General features: G+C 35.0%; 1 protein-coding gene across 1 annotated transcript in view; it reads left to right on the top strand.

The window, feature by feature from the left end:
- The window catches only part of LOC113110909 (testis-expressed protein 264-like), a 51,525-nt gene extending 26,347 nt beyond the window's left edge, over positions 1 to 25,178 (top strand). The window contains 2 exon segments of the mRNA XM_026275192.1: positions 16,919 to 17,087; positions 24,295 to 25,178. Coding sequence (XP_026130977.1) covers positions 16,919 to 17,087; positions 24,295 to 24,587 — 462 coding nt within the window. The 3' untranslated portion in view covers positions 24,588 to 25,178.
- The last annotated feature ends 2,333 nt before the right edge of the window (positions 25,179 to 27,511 follow it).

Below are 27,511 nucleotides of genomic sequence, written 5' to 3'. Positions count from 1 at the left end.
TTCAAATTAAAATTTCCTGATAATTTACTCACCCCCATGTCATCCAAAATGTAGGTATATTGGCTATATAAGGAAAAAGGCAGACATAACAAACCAATGGTTTATTAATTAACTGTGTGAATGCACTGAGCTGTATAATGTCTGTTGCATAATTCTAGCACTGGTGTCTGCACTTTACTGCTAATCAAATAACAAAAGATAGCACACTATTCTTGACTAAATAACATTTGTAACTTTTTTGGGGTGAACAGATTCAATCCATGTTCATTACAAATTATTTGATGATGCAGCAGTAAAACTGCTAGTATAATTTAATGCAGCTGTTTTTTAACTTTGCTGATTTAAAACATGATCAAAATACTTTCTATTTTGATGTCAAAATTTCAAAATATTAGTATCGGAATGGGGCAGTAAGTGTTAAAATCGGTATCAGTATTGGCCCCAAAAAATCCTATCGGTGCATCCCTAACAAGATGTTTACATCTTTCTTTCTTCAGTCGAAAAGAAATTAAGGTTTTTGATGGAAACATTCCAGGATTATTCTCCTTACAGTGGTCTTCAACGGCTACCATAATAATGACTTCACATAATATGTAATCGTGTTGAAAAGGTCACGCTTGATGTAGGCGGAAGTAACGACTCAGTGTTTACAAATGTGGAGGAGGAGGAACGTTCAAAAATTGTTGTATATGTTTCATGACACATACTCAAATTATTTGTAAACGTCTTTGACTTTAAAAAAAATTGTACTTAGTCTTTGCATGTTCAACTTGTAAACACTGAGTCGGTGATTATGTATTACGCGAAGTTGTGGACGTGCATCACAGACCAGTGCAAGGCAGTTATTTCTGTTTACAAAGAATATATATATTTTTTTTTTATGACAGATCATTTCGCTATATAAGACCCATATTCCTTGTTTGGAAGTCCACTATAAAGAGAATAATTCTGGAATGTTTCATCAAAAACCTTAATTTCTTTTTCGACTGAAGAAAGAAAGACGTAAAATCTTGGATGACATGGGATGAGTAAATTATCAGGAAGATTTAATTTGAGAGTGAACTAATACTTTAACGAGAGTTTTTGTCAGAGCCCTTGTTATTCTTAATTTTGATATATATTGGTTCAAATTATTGGTTATTAGTATACTTGATCTGTAATAATTGGTGTCTGCATCGGCCCTGAAAAACAGGTATCAGTCAACCCGCAATTTTCATTGTTCAAAAAAGTTGTTTCATTAATATTTTAAATTTTAAGTATATTTATTTTCTAAGTATAAATATGTTTTAAGTATTTTGTTACATAAATGCATTTGTCACCATTGATCAATTTAATGCAACCACAAAATTATAATTACAATAACTAAAATAGTTATAAAATATAATTATTATTAAAAGAATAACATTTCTTACAAAAAAAAAAAACTTTGAACAGTAGTATATTATCTTCATGTACTGCATATATAACATGTTGACATATTTTTATAATATACTCTCTAGCTCTGAAGGGGAAATGTCCAGTACAGTTAATAAGATCACTCTTTTCAAATCTGTGACATTCACGTATGTCAAATGTAATTAAAAACTAGAAAAAGTTGAGGACGCTTATATAAAATAGTTTTTGGCACGGTTTGAAAGAGAGCTACGGTGTGTGTTTGTGTGTTTGTGTGTGTGTGTGTGTGTGTGTGTGTGCACGTGCCCACCCAGACTGTGCAATATGAGACATTGTTGAGCGGTGAATGTCTGGTCAGGACACAAGAGGGACGCCAACATGTCCCTCTGCCCGGCCTGTTCCATTCCAGCAGTTCAAACATGACTTTTGTCCCAGAGCCTGGGGGAGTCCAGGAACATTTGCAAGAGGTAAATGTCACATTAGAATATGATTGATCAGTCCTCTGTGCGAAAGTGGCTGAGAATTCAGATAGGAATAATCTGAAATTAGTACAGGAAGGGAGGGGTGGGGGGGGGGGCAAGATGATATTTACATGTTTGTGAGTATTGACGATTCTGCTTGATGGTGTTGTTATCATGCTTTAAATTACAAGGTGGATGAATAATCTTTAAAAACTCCAGGCTGTGGGTCAGATTTTTCCCCACAAAGGGTGTGTGAGTGTGTGTGTGTGTGTGTGTGTGTGTGTACGCGCATGTGTCAGTCAACCTGAAAAAAGTGTTATAATACAGGACTAAAGACACTCGAGGCATAAAACCAGTAATCTCCCATCAGCTTTTACAGAACACATGATCAGCCCTGAATTAAAGAGGATTTGTGTTTGTAACATCTGCAGTGACTGTGGAAGTAGATGCTGCTAATATGGAACAAACCATACAGATTTTGAGTCACAGATTTTGATTAGCTGAATTATTTAATGCAAATGAGTTGTTTTTGGGGTATCTGTGTATGAGATGAGAAAAGATGAAGCAAGCTGGCTGATATGTGTCAAGGCAGGATGCTGGAGACGGTCAAACTGTGGCTGGAGGGAGTGTGTGTAGGTGGGAATGTGCATGTGTGGTCATCGAGGTGTAAATGAAACAGCACTCTGACCCATGAGGTGAAAATGAACTAGCGGTTCTCAGCTTGACGTATAGTCTGGTTGCATCTTTTTTTCCCTCTGTGTTTATCGTTTCTGTACTTTCCCTCTCTGGTTTCCTTTACCTAAATCCCAGCTGGATCAATCACACATCAACATTGGTGACTGGATTCCTGTGCATCCATTTTGAATAGCTGAGAGGATTTTGGGATCCTCCTGGTGTTCCCAACCACCATCCACAATAGTAGTAGTATTGCACTTGCACTTTTTCGTTCGTTGCTTATTATGCCTGAAACATGCTCTGTTTTACACATTTTTGCTTTTTGTAGTGCATATTCCAAAAAATTAAAAAATTAAAAAAGTGAGAAAGGATGCATTTAATTTAATAGATAAATCAAAAGTGACTGAAAAAACATTCATAATGTTACAAAAGATTTCTATTCAAGCCTTCTACATAAGCTTTATATTGATCAAAGATTCCTGTGAAAATTTTTTTGAATGATTTCTGAAGAATCATGTGACACCCCAGACATTTAACAAATATTAAAATACAACATTTTATAATATATTACAACACACAACATTGCAGTTTTACTGTATTTTTATTAAATACATGCATCTTTGGTGAGCATAAAAGACATCTTTTAAAAACATTTTTAAAATCTTACTGACGCTAACTTTTAACAGTTGTTTAAATAATAACATCTGGTTTGTTTCTTGCCTCAGAGATAATGAGCAGAACAGACATATTTATTTTCAGGTAGTAAACAAAACATTATTTAGGCACTGCAACTTCTGCTTTAAAGGATGAATAGATGAATAGATATATATTTGTTTATTTTCAACAAAGGCATTATCCAGACATGCTGATTAACTCCACAATTATGACGTTACCTCTGTTTATTTGTATTTTATATTTTCTTTTCTTTTAAGTAATGTCTTTGATGTCTTATACTTCAAAGCCTACTACTCCTTTCTTGTATCTTCAAAGTTTAAGAAAAAACTATTGTGTTTGTGTAAGTGGAGTCTAAGTTTCTCAACTTTGTTTTGTCACAGTAAGGTCACTATTATTTTTCATGCCTAGCCATCCTTTACTTAAAATCTTACCTTTTCTAGTGCATGAAAAATAAAACAAATAATTTTAGAACCAACTCAAAGCAACTTTGAGGTAGCTGTCTTTCATCTATGTTTAAGAGAAATTTAATTGCTGGGGCTTATTGCAGGGCTTCCCCATTACCAAAGTAGGCTATTGTGAGCAGCCCATGTTGAAGTCTGGATTCGTCTGGTAATGATATGCACTGATTGGAATTCCTTGTCTTTCACTCTTTCAGATAAAAAAAAAAAAACTATAATGATGGGATTTTCTCATCAGATCTGTGTCCTCGGATGGTTCCCTCTCTCCCATCCCTCTTCTCTTTGGGATATCAAAGGATCTAATCTCCATGGAAATCTTTCCGTGGGTTTCCTTGGTAACCAGGCTGATTTTCACATGGCTCAGATTTTCGTCTCTTTTTTTAATTTATAACTTTTATCTTGGAGGTTATAAAAGTGCTACAGTTCATGAAGTAGCTTTCAAAAAATGTCAGTATTATTGGCTATCTACAGACAGTATTTGGTCAAGCCTCTCCTGGAAAGGATAAAAACGCTAAAGCCTCTTACAGCAAAATGCCACAGGTTTGATGCGCACTTGGGGAAGATTGTGGACCACATAATGAATAAAGTGTGATTTAAGATAGGCGAAGCAATCTCTTTCGGTCTGTTCCCTAAATTGTGCTTTTATGTTGTCCTATGTTGTCCTGTTTTTATACTTTCTCTTGGATTCTTTCGGACCTTCCGTAGAGCTCCTGGGATGTTTCATTCATCATGGAGAGTGATTCTACCACCATTCTGAGGGACTAGCCATTTTCCAGCAAATAAGAAATTGTCTCTTTTGAACTTTAGAGATGGTCTGAAACACCTGCCTTTCTTAATAATTTCTTGGTCATACCGGAAATTTTTCACTACTAGGGTAGTCGCTTGGTCCTACTTTTTTAAAGAACTGACAAAGGGGATCCTCCCAAACCGGTGAACCTCTCCTTTAAGATAACACATGCAAATTTCAGCTTTCTTTCTCGTTTCCTGCCAGGGGATTTTCAGCCAGACCTGTAATGAAACTTAGGAGCAGTCGACTGTGAGTTTGGAGTCTCAGGAGCTCGGGAAAGCTTAGAGGACGACCAGAACCATTTAGCTTAAGGAAATGGCTTTGACAAAAGACTGAACACTGGTACGTCTTTCTCGGGTCAGTGATTTACAAGGGAAGACCAAATGAATGTATTTAGCTGGTGCAAATAGGCCACACTAATCTGAGAAAGTAAGTTTCTTTGAACAAAGTTGTTTGTGAAAGAGGATAAAGTCAGTGCTTTGTGCAAAAAAATTCATAATGGGATCTTTGTGGTGTTGTTTATAGGATCAAGATCTGGTGTAATCTACATTATCTAATATGGTACTGTAAATTACTATGCAATGATCACTAGTAGAGATGCACCGATCGATCAGCCAGGGATTGTAATTGGCCGATTTTCTGCATGATCGGCCCTGATCGGTGATCGGATGATCAATCACACAGCTTTCCGATTATTGTTTGTATATCCTTTCAATTATACTTCTTTTTTTTTTTTTGTGAGAAAATCGGAATCTGCAAAAATCGGTATTGGCAGATCACAAATCTGAATCGCCCAAGAAAATTGTGATCGGTGCATCACTACCCACTATTATAATTTAACAAACTTAATGTTAGGGAATTGGACAAATCCGTAACCTGAATACCGTTAGGTCACCTAAAAATGAAAAAACTCATCATTTACTCACCCTCATGTTGTTCTAAATACAGGTGCATCTCGTTAAATTAGAATGTTGTGGAAAAGTTCATTTATTTCAGTAATTCAACTCAAATTGTGAAACTCATGTATTAAATAACATTCACATTTATTGAGATGTATGTATGGGTTTTGTTTTCTGTTGCACACAAAATAAGATATTTTGAAGTACGGTGGTAACCAAACAGTTGACAGTATTGACTTCCCAAGTATTTTTTTTTTATATATACTATGGAAGTCAATGGTTACCATCAACTGTTTGGTTGCCAATATTCTCATGCAGACTCATGCAGATTTGGGGTGACATGTATAAAAATATATATAATTTATATATATACACATTGATCCAAGCCATATCTTGTGTCAAAAATATCATTGATAGTATGGGCTCTTTTTGATTGCCCAGTAAGACACCCAAGCAGCTACTTAGAAATGCACTAAACTCTATTTAGAACATCTTAGAAACAGCATAGCAACTTCCCTTGCAACCACCCTAGCATTTAATTGTCTTCTAGAAATGTAAAATATAGGCTAGTTAATCTGCTAAACTGTATCATGTAGTCTGCATTGTTTCTTAAACAAAAAAAAAAAACTTGTCAAATGGTATGTTTGTAGCAGAAAACCTTACATTGGATTTTTTTTCTACAAGTGTCAAGATAAGAAAAACTACATGTATTTTCAGAGATTAAGTGGCAGATAATGGTGATGTGATGGTTGTCTACAGCTGGTAAAGATACTCTTTTTGTCCATCCCCTGTATTTTTCTTTGACGTCTGACAGTTGTCCACCCAGTAATCCTATAGATTACTGTCATTAAAGGAGGAGGACGACAAGAGCAGTAGTCGGAAGAGAAGAATTCCAGTGGACAGCGGTTCTCAGTTGGTCAGAAGTGGAATATTGGGATATGTGTCTCTTGAAGCAGAGAACGGTTTTAGATTCTGAGGTTTATGTAAGCATAAATAGTGTATCTTAAAATATAGTTAGATCTGTTCTTCTATTGTAAGCAATTTACTTCTAGGTTACTAGGGTGTTCTTGGTGGCTATTAGGAGGTTTTTAATGTTTTTGGGCAGTTATTAAGAAAAAAAAAAACAGTTTTTAAAGCGTTGGCTAGGAGTTACTAGGGTTCTGGGTGGTTGCAGATTTGTTCAAATTTACCGTAGCTTTAAGCCTTGGACAGCACCGTTTTTAACTGGGTAACACTTTAGTATAGGGTCAAATTCACACTGATAACTAGCTGCTAATTAGCATGTCTATTATTAACATATTGGCTGTTTATTAGTGCTTATAAAGTACATATAATGCATGACATCTATAATCCTACCCAATTCCCTAAACTTAACAACTACCTTATAAACTATAAGTAAGCATCAAATAATGAGTTAATTGAGGCAAAAGATATAGTTAATGGTTAGTTAATAGTATTAATTGGACCCTAAAATAAAGTGTGCCCTTTTAACTGTTTATTAGAAACAGTAGATTTCTTTCTGATTGATCTTTGACATTTTCTCTTCAGATGACATCACTGTTGGGAATTTTCAACACATGAGAACGATCTTAGTTCTGCAAAGCAGTTTTGACACTAAGGCTATTCATCTCCAACAGCAAAAAATTCATGAAATAATATCAGGGGATCACCTATCAACATAATTGATTTTAATAACAAAGACATAAACTGTTCCAGAATCAACACTTCAGAAAATTGCTGATCTATTTCATAGATGTGTGTTGTTTGGGGCTCTTCTTGGCACATTCAGTCCACTGTGGTTGCCCAAGACAAAGCATATGTTGGTGTGTGTGTTTGTGTGTGTGTGTGATGGTACTGACAGGATATGCTGTGTTTAGAAACAGTACATTTGTACGTTGGGCCATGAGGTCTTGTTTAGTCCCAAATTTATCTGGAGTGCCTTTGTTTATGTTCCTGAAAACATGCAGGGGTATATTTGGAAAGGGTTTTCCTTTGACGTTCCATCAGATATTTATCCCCAGGGCAAGGAACTTACCCACGAAAAGAAAACACTCATCCGTTCTCACATGAAAACCTGTGGTGTGTGAGAGGAATAAAGTTACATCAATAATCTTTTATTTCTCACAGGCATTCTCTGTTGGTGGTAACAAGATTGACCTTCTGTTTCCTTTTTTACTTTCTGTTTGTGTGTGTGAGAGCTATTTTGGTATATGTTTGGTATCAGTGCTTCATAGAATGAGTACAAATAAATTATATTGACGTTATTATTATAATAATGCATATACTACATCACAGCATTTTCTATAACACTTTGTAGATATTCTCGCCATTTCTCCTGCAGTACAAAAACAACACATTTCTAAATGAAGAGCCGGCCTGAATTGCAATGGAGGGACGTCCCAAACAATCTGAAAGCTACTCAATCACCAAGCCAAATATTTGATGGGCTTCTCCTGCAGTCACCACAGGGGCCTGTTTTCCTTGTCATTCACGTCTTTTCTCGTAAATAACATGGAGTCTCTCTCTGCGTCTTATCTTTCTCTCATGAGATGTGCAATCCCTGGATGCACTAAAGATATTGGGGATATTTTATGGTAGTGGTCCATCACTCTGAAAGATCCTTTCACCTTGAAAGAGCAGTATGGCATTTGGTTATTTATAGGGCTGGGACAACAAAAAATACGTCAACGCAAAATATGTGCATCGATTCGTCGACCTGTTTTTATTCCTCAAAAGACGGTTGCAAAACGTTTACCTTATGTGCGCTAAATATACGCGATGGCCGGATCAACAATTCTGTCCAACGTTACATAACCAATCCAAGGGTTTTTCTGCATTGATCTTTTTTTTTGGCGGCTGTCAAAGCCTTATTTGATCGGTGAGTGATGTAGAATAGAATGACTGCTGCGCCTGACAGGGCACGTACAAGAGAGTGCCCCGGCTGCGCGCGCGCACTAACAGTCTTCAAACAACATGAGCGCTTCTTGCTCTCTCTCTCCCTTGTGCATATTAATCAAAATCATTAAACACAATAGAAAAAGGGCGAAACACCAAAGTTTCACGCGCGCTCGCGCACTCACAGTCTTCAAACTACACGAGCGCTGTCTTGCTCTCTCTCTCTCTCTCTCTCTCTATCTCTCTCTCTCCCTCGTGTATATTAACCAAAATCATTAGATACGATAGAAAAAGGGCGGAACGCCAAAGTTTCACGTGGAGCAATCAGAGATTTTTTTTTTCTCCATGACAGACTGCTGGCTCCCACTGTTAATTTTTTTTTTTTTTTGGAAAAGCACTCTCTGTATTAGCTTAAAGCCCTCAAGTTTGCATTGCTCTAAACAAGTATTTTGGGTGACCTTTTTTATTGAATGCTAGACATCAAGTTGTTGTTAATTTCATCTGAAAGAAGAACTTTGTTTTCAGTAAGCTAGGCCCTATGTGTTCAGTAAGCTTGTTTCAGTAAGCTATGTTTTTTCAAGGCCTTCAAGGTTTTATCGAATGCTATCTCTATACAAGTGCAAAGTAATGCATTCTTAGTCAGTCTTTTATTTTGTAATTTTAAGAGCAATAAACATATATTGCAATGTTAAGGAATTCATGTTTTTTTTTCATTCAGATATGTAAATCAACAAGTATAAATTGTTAGTAGTCAATTAATGGGGAGATAATCGGAATCGAATCGGTCTGAAAAAATAATCGTTAGATTAATCGATGCATTGAAAAAATAATCGCTAGATTAATCGTTTAAAAAATAATCGTTTATCCCAGCCCTAGTTATTTAGTTAATAGTCATTTTTGTTGCCTTAAGGTCTAAGTTTGGATCTGGTTGGAGTTGCACCATCATGTTTTATAAGAGGAAAAAATTAATTGGTCAAAGGTTCCTCTTTTATAGCTCAAGAGACTCGTTGAGACTACTGTTTAAGAGTTTGGGGTCAGTAAGATTTACAAACAAAAATCCGCGTGAAGGATGCATTCAACTGATTAAAAGTGCGAGTAAACAAACTTATAACAAAATTATTTCATATTATTACAAGTATTCTGTATTTTGGGGGGAAATATACAGTCTTGTACACTTTGAAAAATCTTAGTTTTGACCATTTGGATTGCAGATGTTGGTAACACAATTTGAGACCGTCTCGATCTCTTCAGGTATTCTTGAGGAAACATGCGTGAGATTACTGGGTTCTGTTTCTCACAATATCACAACAGGATTAAATCAGTTTAATCTCCAATAAATCTCTTTCTTTTCTATGAGAAACAAAGGACAAGATCTCGGTTGAAATGAAAATTTCTTAAATGCTGTATTCTGAAAACATCATTGATCTCATAAATGTTAAATGTCTTATTAGACATGTTTTGAAGTAATATCACGCTTGAGACATTTTCTATTGGACTATGTCCCTCACTCCAACCGGATCATTATTTCTGTGATTCTTTGAATGAATAAAAGCCTGGAATCTGATCTCAGAGCATCAGTGAGTTCAAGATTCTTTTCATGGAGTAGAAAGGCAGTCCATGCTTATCATTGTTGAAGAAGAAAAGTGAAAGATATTTCCATGCCCTGAGTTAAGTGTGAGTGTAGCAAGGCTGAATCTATATGAGAGAACATTAATTAAACGGATATACAGAGAAGAATAGCACTGTGAGATAGAACCCTTCCTAGTGAATTTGGATGAGAAACTTTGACAGCTTTTTATCTTCGTCTCTGGCTTACCCAGCCATCCCTCTTCTTTTCTTCTCCATCTGTTTTCTTTTCTTCTTGGAGTTTGCGATGGAGCCTTTTCTGCTTCTGTATTTTTGTGCCTTCTCCAGCATCATTAATTTGGTTTTCTACATTGTTTAAAATACACAAATATCCTATGTCTTACATTGAGATGCCATTCAGCACAGTCGTATTTAACCATGTACAGATTTAGCACCAGCTAATGGCCAAAATCAATTGGAAATGAGTTTAAATGACTTGATAGTTAATATGGACTACTTTTATGAATATTTTATGACTCCTTTATGCCATGTTATTGTCATTTTGGAGCTTGACAGACTCTGTTCTCATTCACTGTAACTGTAGTTAAAAGAGTGACTTTTCAAAAAAAAAAAAAACTTGTTTCACAGAAGAAAGAAAGTTTGGAATGAGGTGATTAAAATAATTACAGAATTTTCATTTTTGAAGTGAACTAATCACACTTGCTTTGTACTATAATGACAAATTGTCTGCACTAGAGCTTAACAGCAGGTTTCTGAAAGTAAAAGTGCAATATTCAAGTTCTCAGTAGTGTATAAGATGTTGTTTAGATTTTTAGTATTAAAATAGATCGGTTGATATCTATATGTAATAGTTTAGATTTTTATACATGTATTAAAAAGAAATGCTTCATATTATTAGTAGCTCTATTTAAAGCTGCAGTCCATAACTTTTTTTGTTTACAAATGATCCGAAATCCATATTTGAGCAAGTACATAACCAGTCAAGAGTTCAAAACTATCACCTTACTTTAGCCTGATTCCTAATAGTTAGCTTATAATTAAAGGGGGGGTCAAATGCTCGTTTTCAATCAATATCCTGTTAATCTTGAGTACCTATAGAGTAGTACTGCATCCTTCATAACTCCAAAAAGTCTTTAGTTTTATTATATTCATAAGAGAAAGATAGTCTGTACCGATTTTTCCCGGAAAAACACGACCGGCTGGAGGCGTGACGTGTGGGCGGAGCTAAAGAATCACGAGCGTGAATAGGCTTTTGCGTTGAGAGCGTTTGGAAGCTGTGAAATTATCGTGAGGACAAAACCAACCAAAACAAAACATGGCTAACTGTCAGATTCAGCGTATATTTATGATCCAGAATCAGATCCAGAGGCTGAAATTTAACAAGAGCAGCATCAGCAACAACGTCTCTATGTGGTATGTACTGAAACTGTATATATTTGCTTAGCGGTTTTGGAAAATTACTAAGTTCCACTTTGTCGTCTTTTTTTTTTTAAGCTGTACATGTGGAAAGTGCAGTTTGATGACAACATCGCATGTTGTTTACTTGATGTGCTTACGCGCCGATAGCTAAGTTAACAACACAGAGATATTTGAAGCAGTTTTACTCACCGCTTGCGGTTCCAACACACGATCGTGACCCTTTTTCGGTGGAACTGCATTATCTTTAGAAATAAACGATGTGCAAATCCGGCGTCAAACTGGGCCTTGTTTGTAAAACAAGCATCTTTGAAATCCAGTGGGACAAACAAAAACACTTGCACAACTCCGTTGATGCTCTGTAAAAATAGACTCCATCCACTGGTCCCTTAATACTGTTTCTCTTCTGCTAATCTGTGCAGGGTTGTCTTGCCCTGGCCCTGCTATACGGGAGCGCGCGCTCTTCCGGCAGACGTGCCCTAGGACCCATATAAAGAAATTCCGCTCCATCTAACGTCACACAGAGCCATACTCGAAAAAAACTTTCCGAAACTTGTGACAAACCGGAAGGAGTATTTTTGGAACAGAAATACTCCTTCAAACGTACAACTTAATTTTTGAAACTTTGTCCATGTTTAGCATGGGAATCCAACTCTTTAACAGTGTAAAAAACTCAGTATGCATGAAATAGCATTTCACCCCCCCTTTAATGTTTTCTAATTTGAGCGAAACGGGTAGCTTTTCACAGGAAATTTGAGCATGGCATTGCGTCATAACGTCACGTCTGTAAGCATGAAGTTGTCTCGGCTTCTAGGCTATAGCATGTGAGAATCCTGCAGGTTGCGGATCGTTTATAGCCTTTTCTCACAGCAGCTAGAATAAGTTAATGTATGATTTTGATGGTGAATTGTAATCCAGAAAGGATTACAGTATGTGTTTATGAAACACGTGAATGAAATTGAATTATATTCCAGTTTGAATGTGCTTCTACACAAGATTTGTATTTTAAAGACAACCAGTTTCCAGGGAACAGTTTGCTTTTTGGGTTAAAATAATTTCTTAATATGAAATTCGAATGGTATGAAAATTAGAGATATGACCGTACAGAAATTGAAATATACAAGCTATACTTATAGTCATGCAAGGCTGATGTTGTTAACATTAATCGTTTAGATTAAGTCATCATAATTTTTTTTTTCCTCAGTTGGTCAGAACAAACATGGCAGACTTGTTACTTGTTGAAATGAAAATGTGAAAATATCCGGTGAAAGTTCTTCATATATTCCAAGACGTAGACTGGGGTGGGCGATATAGACTCAAAATTATATCACAATATTTCTTGAATATTTGCGAAAATGATATTTCTGACGACATAGAAAAAAAAATATATATATAGATTTATTGGTGATTGCAGCTAGCAGGCAGCAGCATTTGTAAGTGCAAACAAAATGAAGGGCATTTTTAATCATTTTCCAATGAGTTATTGTCATATTACCTAATTTGAAGTGTAAATCTATTCTCATAAGGTGGCAGCAGCAGCTGTGTGTTCAAATTCAGACCGATCGGTGTACAGTGCCGTGGCCAAGAACAAGAAGAGACAAAACTCAAATCGGTGTTTAAGGGCTGTAGACTGCAGAATTAAACATTTCATGTCTTTTTATGCTTGTATGTTAAAACTGGCGAGGTGTATTAGTTCGTTCAGGCCTGGGAGGAAGAGAAGAAAAGCTTGGTTTGGTGTTTGTGCCGTTCTCCGTATGCATTAATGTTTAAAAAGTTTAATGAACTCGGCGTGCAAACTCTCAGTTGAGTTTTTCCACGTCTTCTGTTTGTATGCTTTAACTGTTTTGAATTGTTTAAATTGGCAAGGATTCTTCTCTTCCTTGTAAGCTTTTGTGACGAAAGCTGGCCTCAGGCGGTTGGTTGACATCACACCCCCACCGCCCCACATAGAATATGTGATTGTGAAGTACAGTAAATATCCACATTGCTGGGGTGATTGACTGCCACTCACTCCTCAAAACATTAGATTCATCCATGTAGGAACTGTGCCAGTGCACATCCCATGCAAGGTAGATAATTCCACAAACAGCTTCTGTTGCAGGTTTTCTAACAGAGATGGCGACACAGAGGCAAAATTTACAGACTGCAGTTCAAGTCCCTCAGAAGTACACAAACTTGAATCTTTTTCACAGTTTTTATTTAGGTTGATTGCTTTGGTTGAAGTACTCATTGAGGAGTTACAGAAGTGCCTTATATAAATACAAACCTAGGCTTGTATGAAATGTGTTACTTTATAGAGCTGCATGGGTAAAATATTATAACAATGGCTGATCCTTTGAAGCAAAGGAATGACATGAGAGACTATTGACCTGATGATTATGGTGGATATGAATCTTCTTGCCCTTCAGAGTACAACATTGGACTGCAAGCTGGTTAATTATCTAAAATCAATAGTTCAGCCGTAAACCAATTACAAAATCCCAACAGAGAGAACAGGACAATACACGTATGGATTATGCATCAGCATTTTAAGTTGTACTAGACAGAAAAAAAGTCAAAACTTCTAATAATGATAAATTTGCTGAGCTTATTTTTACCATAGATTGTCCCAATTTTGTGACCTAAGAGTTGGAATCCGTGAATCAACAGACATTGTTTAAATTTGCTCATTGGTGCACTTTCCTTTTTCAGGACTTGAGGGACCAAATCTCAAACAGTATGGCACGGATACATTGTTTATGATATTGGAATATTAATAGCCTTATGTAATTCCCCAGCTTCCAATCCCTTCTGTCTCCTGTCCCTGTTTATGGTCCCAGTTCTCTAGCTTTGTTCGTGGCAACACGTCAATCATCTGTCAGAAGTAGAACTGGGCTGTGTCGATAAGATCAAGGTTTCAGATCAGGCCTTTTCCTCTTTCAGACTTTGAATTCCTTTGTTAGTTTAATGGTTTAAAGGTTCCAAAAGGGGGGTTTTGCAGTGATGCCATAGAACCATTTTTGATAGCCCAAAAAAACTATTTTTTAGGGTGTAGGAATATATGCTAATGCTAAAGGCAAAGTGATGAAGAGTAAGTCAGGTAAGACTAATTAGGTATTTATTTTTATATATACCCATAATTTTAACGGATAATTCATCAAAAATTTAAATTCTGTCATTAATTATTTTCCCTCTTGTCGTTCCAATTCTGTAAGACCTTCATTCCTCTTCAAAACACAAACTACAATATTTTTGATGAAATCCGAGAGCTTTCTGACACTGCATAGACAGCAAAGCAACTGACAAATTTAAGGCCCAGAAAGGTATCATCATTAAAATAGTCCATGAGTTACATGACTGGTTCAACTGTATTTTTATTTTATTGTGGGGCAGTTGTGGCCTAATGGTTAGAAAGTTAGACTTGTAACCTAAAGGTTGCAGGTTCGAGTCTCAGTGCCAACAGGAGTTGTAGGTAGAGGGGAGTGAATGTACAGTTACCATTAATACCTATGGCTGAAGGGCCCTTGAGGTAGTATGGGTAACCAAACTTGGCAAATGTCAAGACTTAATCTTTTCTTTTTCTTTTCCGGGTTATTTTTGTTTTCTATGTACATATAAAGTATTGTCAAAGATTCATAAATTAATGTTGAACCATTGATGGACTATTTTCATGAAGTCCTTACCTTTCTGTTTCTTGAACGTGGTAGTTGCTCTGCTGTCAGTGTAGTGTCAGAAAGCTCTCGGATTCAATCAAAAATCATTTAATTTGCATTTTGAAGATAAACAAAGGTCTTGTGGGCTTGGAACGACATGAGGGTTAATTTCTGGGTGAACTATCCCTTTAAGAGTTGGATTCTGTTCATTATATAGTCTGAAATGAGATTTAGGTTAGACTTAACAGCTCGAATGAGCCATACAGGTGTTGAAAGCCTTTGTCTATGAGAAACAGATGGTGGGAGAGATATTCAGTAAAAGCTGAAGAACAGAAACATCCCTCAGCTTCCAGACTGTTTGAGTACATGTAGACAACTAAACATCAGGGGGTCTCTTTTTAGGGGCGAGCAGTTGTCTTACTTGTAAGGATGTGTTTTTAAGTAAGTCATTTATCCAAATATAACTTTTGTCGATCTGTCTTGTTTTCTTGCGCTTCAGTCGCTTACATAAGACCATTTTGGATTTGCATATTCAACACTTCACTTTAAAATATTCATCAGCTTAATGAATATTGATGTAACATTTGACTACTGTTAACTACACTCTTCCTGAAGTGAAAGTGACACAGAGTCTTCAGTCTGGGTGCAGCAATAGGCTTTTAGGGGTTTGAAAAAAAATTTAATTGTCAGAATTGTGCATTTTGGATGTATTTAACAAATTTACACTTCTACAGAAAACAAGAAACATACTAATTATCCTGAGCATCTCAAACAGAGCATCTTTTTGTACTTTTGTATTGATGGTTAAAAAATGACGGTTTCAGTTAGTGTGATTTAGCGCTCATAAGATTTTAATGCAGAGATCACAAGACAAGAATTGTCTCAATAGGGGGTTTAACAACACTGTTGGGGGCTCTTTAAAATTGGTTGAAATTAAGAAATCTTTCCAAGCTTTGATAAGGTGTGTAAGTGTTCAGAATTTGTAAGAGACTGAAAGGGCATTACAATGGTCCAAGCCTCATCACTGTTAAAATCAGTGAGTAATAAGGAAGAAAAGCATGGAGAGGAAGGAGGAAGAGGAAGTGTCAGTGGGTTGACACAGCTCTCTAATCTTAGTGTCTCTGGAAAACCTGCTCTTAGCTTTTTAACTTTTCCTTTTATTTGCTCTGCCTCTCTTCTCATCTGTCTGTCTCTGTCTTTGTTAGACCTTCTAGAGGAAATGTAGCAACGTAACAAGGAAATGTTCTGTTAACCCATCATCTTCAATGCCACAGATTTCTCTTTTAAGTGTGTTTTATGCTTAAATATTAGCATTTCCAAATGTTTACCCTTTAGGGGACTTTATCATTTTTAGAAAAGACAGTATATATAGGTCTAACATGCCATTATGTGAGAGATAATGTACAGTAAAAATATCCAGCTAGCCAGCAATTATCCCAGCATGAATTGAAATAAATAAATGCACATGAAATATTAATTGGAGTTGAAATTATTTTATTATCTGAAATGAAAGAGTCTGTTTGTATGAAATGAGACATAAAATGTTTTAATTATTGCTTTATTATTTTATTATATATAATCTGTGTCTGTTCATTTTATTTGATTAAAAATACAGTGTTCTATTCTGAAATATTATTACTATTTAGATGAACTGTTTGCTATTTCAAGATATTTATTCCTTTGATGTTAAAGCTGAATTTTCAGCATCATTATACCCCAGTCTTCAGTGTCACATGAGCCTTCAGAAATCATTCTAATAGGCTGATTTCCTGCTCAAGAAATCCTTTTTTTATCATCACTTTTTTATTTATACATTATAAATGTCTTTACTGTCACTTGATCAATTTAGGGCATCCTTGCCGAATACATTAATTTCTTAGTATTAAGTATTAATAAGTATTAATTTCTTAAAGAAAATATTACCCCAAACTTTTGTGTATTTCAGCTTGGAAACATGCTTGGAGCATTTTCTTTTTGAGTTTTTTATAGATAAATGAGTTGGACTGAACAAAGTTTAACCTATAATGTTGTTTTCTCTTAGGAAAGGAAGTTGTGCGCACATCCATTTCTAGAGATCTACAAAGGGGGAATGATCCACTATATGGCTCCGCTGGCTCGGCAGGGTGATTTCTATGTTCCCGAAGTTAGAGAGGCCCAAAGATGGTTATTGGGAAAAGAGTCTGAAGAGGACCGGAGGACAGACATCACAGGTAAACTAATTATTCAATTCACAGATGCTTTCTTATTTAAAATCACTCTCAGTTAGGGTTGGATGATTAATCGAAAAGTAATCGAAACCGAAATTCAGAACCTCTAACCGACTTAATTTTCCCATGTCGGTTATTTCTTTTTTTTTTTAATCCTAATACTTCCCCCTTAAAAGCATACTACCGCATGGGTGTAGCCAAATGACTCCACTCTCCAATCCGTGGCATAAAAGCAAAACACGGAGGTGAATGCCGGTTCAACACATAGTGACGACCTTGTGTCTTCACTAAACTTTGTCAGTTGTATTTGTTTAATGGTTTGGACATTCAAGCGATTAGACGGTCGGATCTGTATTATTATTTCGAGATCCCATGTTCGCGCAGCTGCATTGTGGCACGAACACTCATAGCTGTGAAGATCGCGCGTACAGAGGAACGCAAAAACTATTTATCAGCGCTGTCCTGTGATTTAAAACAGAAGTAGCTTAGAATCTCTAAACTTATTATAGCATATTTTTCTACTTTTAAAGGAACTATGCTATTTACAACCCACAGCTTCACAATAATATAGAGACAGTATGACTAATTCACACACGCAAGCACTCGTACTGGTACTTGTGCCAATTTATCTTTATCTGATCTTTATTTATCTCTTACACCGAGCATTAATCTATAAGAAATGTTCCGAACATAGATAAAATAACTGCTGATAGTGAGCTATGATGTCAGATCGCGCTTTCAATAGGAAAAAATATCCCACCTTTACTAGTCGATCTCAACCATCTGGCTGAGGTAAGTCTAAAAAGACGCTCAAGACAGATGACAGAACGCTGCTGCGTGTCGTCGTGAAAGTGTATCATTTTCAGGTGTTATTAAGCCTTGTCACTTGCCAATTTAACCATTCAAAAAACTGTAAAGCATTCTAACACAAGATGCGGAAAAGGTGGACTGTGCTCGGTGCTCAGGCAGAGAAAGCCGTGTCTCACAGACAGTAACGCTGAACTGAGCTCTCCTTTGCGGAATTGCTAATGCAACCTTTTCACACCACAGACTGAACACAATTAATCATTGATTGGTAATTGGCCAACAAAGTATTGACTGTTGTCTGAAGTTTTGTTTGATTGTAATCCATTACATATCTTTCTATCAAAGTTGTCTGATATTATCAAGATAAATTTGTTCTGACAGTTTAACTCTTGAGTTCTTGTCATATTTTATTACCATTTTCTATAGCAAATAAATGGAACGAACATACAAATTAAACACTTTCAAACGGGGCCAACTGGTACAACCTTCACCGGGGCCCTGATAACCCCATCGAGGTAAACCGTTCATTTAATCGAGGTTTTGATTTTAGGCCATAATCTTCCAGCCCTACTCACAGTGCACTTATTAAAGGAATAAACATTTAACAAAGCCATACTTTCAATCATCTACACACTTCAAGCCTTATTTTGACTAGAAGAAAGGGTCTAACTGATGTACATAAACTACTAAACATCGTTTATCAGTTTTTTCCGTGATGTTGTTATGAATGTTTTGGTTCCCAGCCAAAATTTTTAACAACTGAATTACTCTCCAACTGTTTATTGGGCACTAATAGTAGCCTATCGTCAATTCAACAAGTTCACATTTAGCAGCATAGTGTTTTAATCAGCATTAACCACCACCTTATGGCGGTTTGACATGGATGTGTCATATTGGCTGAATTGTGTGATCACCTACACCTGCTCTAGTGATAATGAGACACAGTCTTTGTGTATGTATGGCATATTGCCCTGGTCAACCAAAGCCCAGAGGTACCACTGAGCAAATATGAAACACGGGTGAGCTTTTTGTGACCTGAAGAGTGTGTTGTCCACACCAGCTGTCCTGGACAGTGTGTGTGTGAGTCCTAGAGATGCCAGTTCCACCTGTTACCTTGAAACAAAGTAATAACTATAATATATGATAGAGGAGAAGATTAAAGCCGAGAAGATGGAAGATTAAAGGACAAATTTGAAGCCTGCTGGTTTATTGGGTCCAAATATGCTGCTAAATTGAATGTTTCACAGCATGTCTTGTTCATGTCCTCTTGCGATTCAAGCGCACGTTTGATCCTCTAGCACAGGGGTCTCCAACGTTTTTCAGGACAAGGAACCCTTGGGAGATAGAGGCATGGAGCAGGGACTCCCTGATACAAAATGTGTCAAGCAGAGCTACATATTAAGCATATGGCCTTCGATGTTAAAAGAAACAAACCATATTATGATTAAGAATAAATCAATTATATGCTAAGACCATAAATCAGATCTATGAACATTGTTGTTGTTGCACATGCATCACTACCTGTATATTATTAATTTGTTAATAAAATTGAGATTACGAATTATAGCACATTGAAATAAAAATCACAATTCATTAGTTGTTGTAAAGTATTTAAATGGATTTGCAGAGTAATTTTTAATTTGACAAGTCAGAAGTTAATTTGCATCCTCCTGAACTTTAGCTAAACAAAAAGCTAAATAAAAATAAAAATCACATTCTATTGATAAATTATGTTTCTGGTCATCTATTATTTTGACATGCAATTTTTTTTGTCCCGTGTTTTTTTTTGAGTGTTTGCTAAATCTGTTTCACCGATAATATTAAAATATTACAGTAACATCTAAGAGTGCCTTTGCTTTCCTTTGAGGGTGCTTATATTTATAATTTACTTTCAGATTTTTTTTTTACTATGTTTTAATTTTTTAATCTTTAAAAAAAATGATTTGTGATTAAACATTAATTGGCGGACCCCCTGCAGTGCTGCTGTGGAGCCCCTAGGAGTCACAGACCCCCAGTTGAAGACCCTCGTTCCAGTGGCATACACAGAAATAGCACTTGCTAAGAAGTAAAGTCAGTTGCTATAGTTGGTTTTTAACTTTAGAAACTAAAATGAAATGGCTTAGAAAAATGGTTTAGAAAACATGTTGACAATGCACTATAAATGTATTTACCATCTGTTAGTATAAGTATTTTTGGTATAAGTTAAATGGCAACTGTTACGCAAAATTCACGTTAACATATTGTTTGAACATAAATGTGTGTGGGTAGTGTGTAGACAATGATAAAAATCCACCATTTACATTGCGTTCAAGCTACACAATTTCAATTAATGCATTTCCAAGGAATCAAACCTATGACAATTACCATCATTAACTATTTCAAAATTTATAGCATTATTACAAGTATTTTTTCTGAACTTTTACATTTTTAAACTTTTATTTCTGTCAGTTTATTCAGTCTGTCTTCCTAGTACTAAAATAAACATGTGTTTATTTTTTATTACTGTACATATCAATACACCGAAAAATGAATACTTTTTTTAAAATTATTTTCTCATTATTTTTAATAAGCAGTGTGCCTTTAGTGATACAAAGTGCAGAGAACAGATGTGAACAGAAGAAAACCGATTTTCTAGTCCTTGATGGTGAAGTACTTCTGATTGTCTTTGAGCAGATGTCTGTGCTGTTTTGAAAGAGCCAGAGATATTCACTGCAGCTGCAAAGTCAGAAATGACTGACCATTTAATTATCAATATGCACTATCATCTCTTTTTGAAGACTGTTAAATTGCAATAATTAAAAAAATAAGTTAATGTCACAGACAGTTTCAGCGCTGTGTCAGCTACACATTTTTAAGCAGATACTGCAAGTGATCACGCTGAATGAATCACTGTTTTGCTGAAGTAGTGTGAAGCTGACCTCGCTGCTCAGATTTAACATTTCACATCTGTTCCCTGGTAAAAGATGCTGCTCGCGAAACAGCTTCAAATTTCATGAAATGTGCTTTACATGGCAAGGCTTGTGTGTGTGTGTGTGTGTGTGTGTGTGTGTGTGTGTGTGCGAGCATGCGTGCGTGTGTGTGTTGTGTGTGTGTGTTGTGTGCTGCAGGTCGTCACAAACAGGAACCCAAGAGCAATTGTAACACCTTAAATTTCACAAAAAAAATATTGTAAGATTAATTGCACTTAAGCATATGCTCATTAAGGTTCCCTCTTTGCTTGAGAGAAAGATGTGAGTTAATTTCTTCATGAGAAATTTACAACAACAATAATTGTATATATACAAATCAGTTATTTTGCAGTTGTTCAAATATCTTCTTATTAGTATGGATGCCTTTGAATTCAAATTAGAGGGATAGTTCACCCAAAATTAAAATTGTCATTAATTATTTACCCTCATGTCGTTCCAAACCCATAAGACCTTCGTTCATCTTCTAAACACAAATTATGATATTTTTGATGAAATCCGAGAGCTTTCTGTCCCTGCATACTCCTATGAAGATGCATTCAAGACTGACGTGAAAGAGACAAAATAGTTGAACGTGGACCGTGTCAGTTGCGCTGCTGTCTATGTAGGGACAGAAAGCTCTCGGATTTCATCAAAATGATCTTAATTTGTGATCCAAGATAAACGACGGTCTTATGGGTTTGGAGCGACATGCGGGTGAGTAATTGATGACAGAATTGACATTTCTGTATGAGATATCCCTTTAATACCTGTCTTATGTCAGTTTTAGCTGTCTAGGAGCAGATTTTACAAGACTGATTTTAAATATATATATATACATATATATATATAAATATATATATATATATATATATATATATATATATATATATATATATATATATATATATATATATATATATATATATATTAATAAAGTAATCAGCATTTTTTTATTTATTTAAGTAATTAACATAAAACTGTTATTGACTTATCAGCTAATAAGTGTATTTTAGTAAAAATAATCTAACATTTAAAATCTGTAATGATTCTTTTAAAATATAATAATGTGTGTTGTATGTATGCTGTAATGTAAATGTGTGCTTTAATAAAAATCATTCCTCACTATTACAGAAATGAAAGAGGTGAAAAAAAATAACAATATTTTTTAAATAATATAGTAATAATAATACAATAATTTTAATATTACATTATATTTAATATTCTCACACCGTTGTTTGAGATACACTAGATTGTTTTTAGCTTGTTTCATGACCCAACCACTTAATTCAGAAGACACTTGCAGTCCAGTTTAACTAGGCATTAAATTTGTAGAAATAGTGCTACATTATTTGTTTTTTAATGCAAACATCCACTCTCTCTATGTAAATTAGGCTGATTACAGAGTGTATATTTGCAAAACTCAGCATTATTGCATGCTGCAAATATGCGATTTCCTGCAGAAAGCAGGTGGTAAACAATTAAAAAGAGACGAGGCAATGCATTCTTCCCTCTCACTCTTCTTCTTCGCTCCCTCTGAAATGTTTCAGAGCTACTACTACTACTGACTCACATTTGTAGTAGGTTATGAAGAAAAACGTTAAGAGTTTCCAGCGGCCTCCAGCATGCATGTTGATGGCATATGAAGGACACTTTGTTCTCTCTCTCCACCACTATCAGCCTCTTCATCTTTATTCCTCTCACTTTCACACAAATCCCTGTCATCCCTTGCTATCCTCCCTTCATCTAGTCTGTCCATCCCTACTTATAAAAATGCCACGTTGACAGGAAGAGCAGGAGGCAGATAAACAGTAAGTGAGCGGTCATCTAATAGACACACGAAACATCCCTTCATCTTAGAAGCACTGACATAAGCATAAAAAAAGCTGAGACGCAGGCGGTCCTGACACGTTTGTCACTCTGACACACTGAGTGTGAGCGTGTGGGGTCTCCTGAGTGCACACACAAACACACACCGCTCTCAATCTGTTAGTCTGTCTGTCCTCTCTCATATGGTCACTTACTCATTGTGTGTGTGTCTAAAACTCCCGAGTGATAGAGAAGATGATGTTTCCAGAACATACCAGTCTTATATTGATTAACTGGCTGATATTTCATCATTTTTAATGTATCTGTATTGGTCATTATCTAATAATTTCCCCTGTTTTTGTATTTAGATAACCTTTGCCATTATCTAACCCTCACTTACAGTTAATCTTAAAAAAAAGTATAACAATATTACATATAATATTTAGTAAATCTCAAGTTTATTTATTTAGATAAAATATATTATAGAATTGTATTATTACAGGTTAATATCTCAGGGTTATCGGTCACAATTATCATAATTATTATTATATTATCATAACAGGGCTGAATTTAATATTTGTGCACCCTACAGTATTTAAAAACATTTGTTTCATGCAGGTATAAAAATGAAAAACTATATTTTACATTTTTGAACAATTAGATTTTTTTGTATTATTACTTAGTATTATTTCAGTACTATTTCAGTACTATTATTGTATTTATTAATATTTTTACATTGATATTTTAATTTATTTTTGTGCTTTTTTTATCAATTTTTTTAATAATTTAAAGTTTTTATATTTCTGTTGAGCTTTATTTTATTTCATATAGTTTTATTTCATTTAAGATATTGAATTTTCATAAAGAATTTCCAGTAATATTTATATTAGTTTTATTTTAATTCATGAAATAAATTCTTAGTACTTCTGGTTAACAAAAGAGACACTATTGTGGTATTTAAAAATCACAGATTTTAGATTTCTAATTTATTTATACAAAATAGTACAGGATTTTAATATCAGCCATTAATTTGTTATGATCATATTTAATAATCATTATCAAATAATTGGCATTGGCCTCCATTTAAAAATGTGTCCATATGTATGTATCTACGTGTGCTTTTTAATGCATGAAAAAAAAAACTATGAAAAATTAGATTTTTACATTATTATTTGTTTGTTTGTTTTTGTTGTTTTTTGCTATGATGTTGCTATGATGTTCTGATTGGTTGCTAAGTGGTCAAAAGAGTCAAAACAGTTGAAGAAATTTCATAGATGTGCACTGAAGGAGGGACGCATGCCAAGATCTTTTGAAATAGGCAACCACCAATAATGTATGCTAAGAATACACATTGCAACTATGCTGCAATATCTTTAGCGTGATGGCAGAGAGTTTAAATGGGTGCGCAGAAACGACATGAAATAACTGATTAAACAGAAGGAAACAAGTGTCTCTTTTTTTACTCTGAAATGTTAAGAGACAACGAGGCCCGGAGTTCTAGAAATATTTTATAGCTTTGGTGCTATAGCTATATAGCTATGCTAGCCACACAGGAGACACTTTCATTAGCAGAGGTGCTGCTTGCTCGCTGTGACACTACGGTGAAAAATGAATCACCTCTTGTGTTTGTGTGGGTGTGTGACACACAGGTGATGACTCCCACAGCGAGTGCAGTTCTGTGAGCCGTCTGCCCCCCTCGGAAAGCAGAGACACCTCACCTGCCCCGTCCACCACACGGACGCACTCACACAGAGACAGAGACCGATCCTGGGACCTCGACCATGTGGAGAGCAGCGACACCTCCAGCGTTTCTTCCTTCGAGGAGCTGGACCTCGACTCAGACAGGACGGACAGGTGTGAGCACACCCCTCCACCAATCACAGGAAGCGGCAAAAACAACCTGCAGGGCCAAGACAGAGAGATGCTGGTCGAGGAAGAGTGAGAGAACACAACTGTGGGAAATGTGAAGGAAGTGAATATAGTTTTCAGTTGGTTTTAAAGAGATAGTTCACCAAAAAATTTGATATTGTCATTGTGTTTTTTGTGCAGAAAACCAGATCACTTTTTGCACAATCATAACATAGTCTTGCCAACTTTCAAACTCCAAAAAGTGTTCATAAAAATGGTCCACTTGTTTGTTCTATGCTATGATGTGAAATTATTTTCCTTTTTGCTTTTTAGTTTTCCATTTAGTTTTAAAAACTTTTAATAGTTTCAATTTACAAAAGCAACACTGATTAAAGTCTTCTGAAGCTATTTGATAGGTTTCAAAAGTTCATGGTACATTCTAACAAATATTCTGTTGCTACATACACTACATTAAATGTTTTGTTTGGGTAAAAGCCATAAAGTTTCAGACTTGAGTAAATATGAAAAAGAAGGGTCAGAGTTGAGTAGATTATGTTGTTTATCAATGAATAAACACTTTATTTTACTCTGTTTCTCATAAAACTATGGTATGGCTTGGATGGGATTTCAAACCATTTTTTAACGGTTCATATATTCCCAATTTTGTCATCTACAGAAAAAAAAATAGGGTGAGGAAATAATGACAGTTTTCATTTTAAGGTGAACTATCCCTTTAAGTATTATGGTGGATCTGTGTGAAAAACATGATTTTTTTTCTATTGATAAATAGAATGTCATTTAGTCAGGATTGTTTTCCATTCCAAATCAAATCGCAGAAACAGAATTTTGTCTGTAACACTGAACCAGGTAACCTGAATTTCTTGAAAACATCTTCATATTTTATTTAGTGCATCCTCATTAGTATTTCATTAGCAATTCTGTTGTTTGTTATTGATGGTTAGTTCCTCAAGTTAAACTGACATTGATGTTAGTGATTATTCATGTGAATCTATGTAATGTTCCGCTTTTAATTATTTGAGTCTAATTTGTTATTCTCTATCCACACATTCTGTCTTCATTGCTCAGTAATTGCTAATTTGCGCCCAGAGAAACTCCCAAAACTGAAGAATTATGTGACTTGAATATTCATTCATCAAAAGCCATATGTTCATAGACAAACCAAATCTTTATTTGCACCAGAAACTGACAGATAAGATTTCCTCAGGAGGGAGATGATTGCAGCACATTTCCAACACTTATTTATTTGTTGTTTGCAATTAAATGTGTTTGGAGCACATAATTAACTGATCATATTTTATCATATAAATGGTATTGCATATACTTGATTTCCCTTTAATAATATAATTTACACTTGTTCAGTGTGGTGTTTTTTTTGTTTCATAATTTAGTGGTATTTGATATACGCTGTACGTTGAGGTATTACTCACTATAGACTTTATAAAAAATTTTGTAAAAAAAGAAAAAGAAAAATATTTTTAACAATAATAAAAACAGTTACAGGGCCAGCTGTGGGCTTCTGTTGGTGTCTTGAAAGTTTGAAAATGTTTCCATTTTGATCCAGATTTTGCAAGTTCACACGCATTTCAGGATATATTTCATATTCTTGTGTTTAGAGAAAGTTCATAATATTTCATATCCATGTCTGATTTGAATTTTTAATGAATTATTTGTTCTGCTAGTTGTTGAGCAACTTAATAAAAAGTTTTATGGGAAAGGACTGGTTCTAATAATAATTTTGTTCATGTATTAATGTTATTTTTGCTCATACTCCCAGTGTTATTTTGATATTATTTATATACTATTAGTATTTATCAATCTTATTAATTGGCTTAATTATTTTAACTTTATTACTCATAATTATATTTTCAGTAATTTAAATTTTACTAATTTTATGTGCTTCTATCATTATATTTTTTTCAATATTTATACTTAGCTTTAAATTATTATTTTTTTTATTTTAACTTTAGTTCTTCTGTATTAGTTAATATTTATAATATATTACAAACAGTAATATTTTATTTCAGTAAAAGAAAATCATTTTAATAGTTTTATCGGTTGTAGCCTGTAGGCCTATGCCTATAAAGGGTTTTATATAAGCCTTATTTACATAATATTTTCATTTTCACATACACATTTGTCTCGAGTTAAAAAGACAACAACACATCTGTCAAACAGAATTAGTTGTTTATTTGTCTTGTTGTGACTTGTCGCTAAAAATCTACCAGTTCCAATAAACTTCAAAACTTTGATGTTTAGTTTTTTTTATCGCCCTCCAGACAGACACAAACTACTGCAAATCCCTGTCTGAATTAAGTCTTGTACAGCTTTCTTTGTTTTCTGTAAAACCTAAACAACTGTCTGCTCTCCCAAGAGATGGGTTTATGTTGTGTCTGCACACTGAAGTTTTAGAGGGTGTGTGTACACAGTCAACTTCAAACTCTCATCACAATCCACACTGTTGATACTACAGGCACTCATTGAAAATAATACATCAGAACACTGCCTTTTCAGACAACTAAAGTTTCACAGACACGGTCAAGAGAATCATTTTTTATTTATTTATTTTTAAACAAAGTTCTGGTAGTTTTCTGTTTGTTTTACAGTGTATGAAAGATTATTGAAAAAATGGCACCGGGGTCTTTGTAAATGGTTGTTGATAAACAAAATAAATTAGAGAAATATATGAAAAAATAGAATTTCAGCCCCTAAATAGGTAATTTGTTACAAAGCATAATATCTAGTCACATGAACCCATGAATTTTGGCAAATCTAAAATAGTTAATGTATCCTGATCCTCTTGCCTTTGACTTGGATTGAATGAGAACTTTCGACCCTGTTAAGTTGAACTGAATTAAACCTTAACAGAATCAACGATTCGTTTCTTCAGCATTTTAGAGCACATCCCTAGAGTTCAATTATTATAGCTGATCTTTTTATAAACCTCACTTTCACGGTTACTTTACCTCATAATATAACAAATAGATGTTATTTTTGCAT

Source organism: Carassius auratus, chromosome 11 (genome assembly GCF_003368295.1).
Source record: "Carassius auratus strain Wakin chromosome 11, ASM336829v1, whole genome shotgun sequence".
Classification (NCBI taxonomy): domain Eukaryota; kingdom Metazoa; phylum Chordata; class Actinopteri; order Cypriniformes; family Cyprinidae; genus Carassius; species Carassius auratus.
The sequence above is the reverse complement of the archived record's forward strand: the minus strand, read 5'-3'. Positions and strand labels throughout refer to the sequence as shown.